At 40.3% G+C, this 2,966-nt stretch overlaps 1 protein-coding gene across 1 annotated transcript; it reads right to left on the bottom strand.

The window, feature by feature from the left end:
- Positions 1–218: 218 nt before the first annotated feature.
- On the bottom strand, positions 219–2,658 carry LOC145823642 (uncharacterized). Its single transcript, XM_082923130.1, has 3 exons — positions 1,658–2,658; positions 1,335–1,572; positions 219–983 (listed from the first exon to the last, which is right to left on the bottom strand). Exons 1-3 carry the CDS (start codon positions 2,656–2,658, stop codon positions 219–221), a joined length of 2,004 nt encoding a protein of 667 aa, XP_082779256.1.
- Between the last annotated feature and the right edge of the window lie 308 nt (positions 2,659–2,966).

Raw genomic sequence — 2,966 nt, 5'->3', positions numbered from 1 at the left:
ATAGCAGTCAAGAATCAAGTAGGCAAAGTGGAAAAAAACAGCAGCAACCTCTCCAAGTCAGCAACCAGAGACAGAGCAGATGAGTAAATCTGCCACAGATTGTGCGAAAATCTACCAAATGGGATAGCAGATCGAATGGAAAATCTAACTTTGCTATGAATTTGATTTTCACAATGTACTTTTAGAGAACACATAAAGTAATTTCACAACAAAGTGAGTTAAAACTCTAGGTCCGTATCTGTATCAAAATCATTTTCTATCTCATCTTCTTCTTCGTCATCACCGGCAATTATTAGTTCATCATCGTCATCACAGATGAAAGCATCATCCATAACACCCTCGGGTTGTACACGCTTTTTGGACTGAGAAACTTCCATTGAAATAATTTCAGGTTCAATGTCATCCCGACGCAAAACAACATCATCATCAATAGGCTCAGTTGGTACAACAGTAGTGGTTTCATCTTCTTGCAACACTTCATCAAATTCTGACACATCCAGCTCTGGCACATCCCAAATTCGTCGATGTTGAAACTTTTCTACGACTTGCCAATTCGGCCCTAACTTCGTATCATGAACGTAGAAAACTTGTTGAACTTTGCTTGGGAACACAAACGAGTCATCTTTATACCATCGACTTCTTACATCTACAGTTGTCACATGTGGTTTGACACGCAAAGTTCGACTACTACCGGTGTTATACCATTCACATTGGAACAAAACAACCCGATGTCCAAACAAATATGTCAGTTCCCACACTTTACAAAGGTAGCCGTAGAACTTTATCAATTGGCCTTGGTGGTCGCCTTCCACTACCAACCCACTATTTTGACATTTACGACAGTTATCGCGGTCGATAGTATGGAATCGGACACCATTAGAAATGCACCCCGAATATGTGTTCACTAAGGCATTAGGTCCATTGGCTAATGACCACATCTCAGCGGTTACTTCGGGTGACTTTTGATTTCGCAATTGGTTCATCTACACAAGAAAGTATGTCATGTTAATTCAAACTTGGAATAATGTAAGGTTCTATGCAAACTATACACTAACGAGTTTAAGCTTACGCGACCTTTGAACCATTTAGGAAATTCTTTGCATTGTTCCGTTGTAATGTTGCATTAACTTCCATATTTTTGTTGCAACACAAGCTTGTGTTCCCTAGTTAATACAACGTAATTCATAAGTAATTTGAATAATGAAGACTTTAAAAAATAAAAACCATGTAGAAAATGTATGTTGCATATATGATGAGGAATCATACTCTAGATATTCATCCATTTCCAAACTATTGTGTAGGATAAACCAATTCGCCAATTCGCGGCCAGCTACGGACACATCAATTGCCCTTGGGAGTTGACCAAAAGGATGAACATTTTGAGTGAAAATCGCCAACCCCGGGCTATTGTCACCCCCATCGTAGTTCCTTTCTTCCCGGTTAAACACCGTTTCAACTCTATCCAAATACATTGAACAAAACGTCGTACACTCTTTCTTTATATTGCCCTTCGCTACGGAACCTTCTTGCCAAGCTTTATTGCCCACAAATCCTTTAAGAACTCCGAGCATCCTACATGTAAACATCAGCCTGATCGTTAGTATGGTCATATTGAACTATATTTAAATGAAAAAAAACACCCCCATCGTAGTTATACCTCTCAATAGGATACATCCATCGATATTGCACAAGCCCTCCAAGCAAAGCCTCATAAGGAAAATGAATTGCCAAGTGGACCATGACATCAAAAAAAGCAGGAGGAAAAATCTTCTCAAGCTTACAAAGTATAAGTACGATTTGTTCTTGCAATTTCTCCAAATCAATCACCCTCAATGTCTTTGAGCACAACTGTTTGAAAAAAGTTTCCAACTCAAACAATGTGGTCCCAATCTCGGTAGAAAGGTATCCTCGCATCCCAATGGAAAGAAGTCGTTGTAGAAGGACGTGACAGTCATGACTCTTGAGGCCAACTAACTTACCACTATTCGCGGTGACACAATTGGATACATTTGCCGCATAGCCATCAGGATACCTAATCGATTTCAAGAAATCAGAAAACCCTTGTCTCTCTGCCTGGGACAATGTGTACAATGCCGGCGGCTTCTCGAAAGAGGCATTCACATGCCTTATCAAGTGTAACTCCTTTCGTATTCGCATGTCCTCCAAATCCAAACGTGCTTTGTATGTGTCCTTGTTCTTGCCATCTATGCTCAATAGTGTCCCAAGCAGATTGTCACATATATTCTTCTCTATGTGCATGACATCAAGGTTATGTCGAAGCTTAAGTGTTTTCCAATAGGGTAGGTCGAACAAAATGCTTCTTTTTGTCCAGTTAAGAGTTGGATTTTCAGTCCTTTGTCCTTTTTGGTTGGTTGGATGCTTTCCATACGGCCTGTACGTCTCCAAACTAATTTGCTCAAGTATTTGTTCTTCTGATAACTCTACAGGTTTGGACCTATTATCAATTTCACCATTGAATAGCTTACTTCTTCGCCAATTATGGTTCTTAGGTAAGTACCGCCGAGCACCCATATACCCTATCTTACTTTGCAAGCTCTGAGATGAAGCATCCATGTTACAATTAGGGCAGGCCAAGTAATCTTTTGTACTCCAACCAGACAAGGAACCATATGCAGGGAAGTCATTAATGGTCCACATGACTGCTGCATGCATTGTGAATATTTGGCCATTTGAGGCATCATATGTTTGCACACCATGCTCCCACAGATTAGTTAACTCTTTTACTAATGGTTGCAAGTAAACATCGATATCTCTTCCAGGTGTGGATCATCTAGGAATAAGCAATGACATCATGACAAATGGATCTTTCATACACTTCCATGGGGATAGATTGTAAGGCATTAAGATTACGGGCCACATGTTGTACGATGTACTCATATTTCCGAATGGATTGAAACCATCCGTGGCAAGCCCTAGCCTTACATTCCGAGGATCCGCAGAGAACG

Source organism: Camellia sinensis, chromosome 4 (assembly GCF_055761805.1).
Source record: "Camellia sinensis isolate YWXY chromosome 4, ASM5576180v1, whole genome shotgun sequence".
Taxonomy (NCBI): Eukaryota; Viridiplantae; Streptophyta; class Magnoliopsida; order Ericales; family Theaceae; genus Camellia; species Camellia sinensis.
Note: the sequence above shows the minus strand (reverse complement) of the source record. Positions and strands in the feature narration are given on the sequence as shown.

Excerpts from the sequence above, each read along its gene's own strand:
- LOC145823642 (XM_082923130.1), bottom strand. The coding sequence starts at position 2,658 with ATGTGGACCATTAATGACTTCCCTGCATATGGTTCCTTGTCTGGTTGG. Across the intron at positions 1,573-1,657 it reads TGGATGTATCCTATTGAGAG|GATGCTCGGAGTTCTTAAAG; the intron begins GTATAACTACGA and ends GTTTACATGTAG. Across the intron at positions 984-1,334 it reads CAAGGGCAATTGATGTGTCC|ATGAACCAATTGCGAAATCA; the intron begins GTAGCTGGCCGC and ends TTTCTTGTGTAG.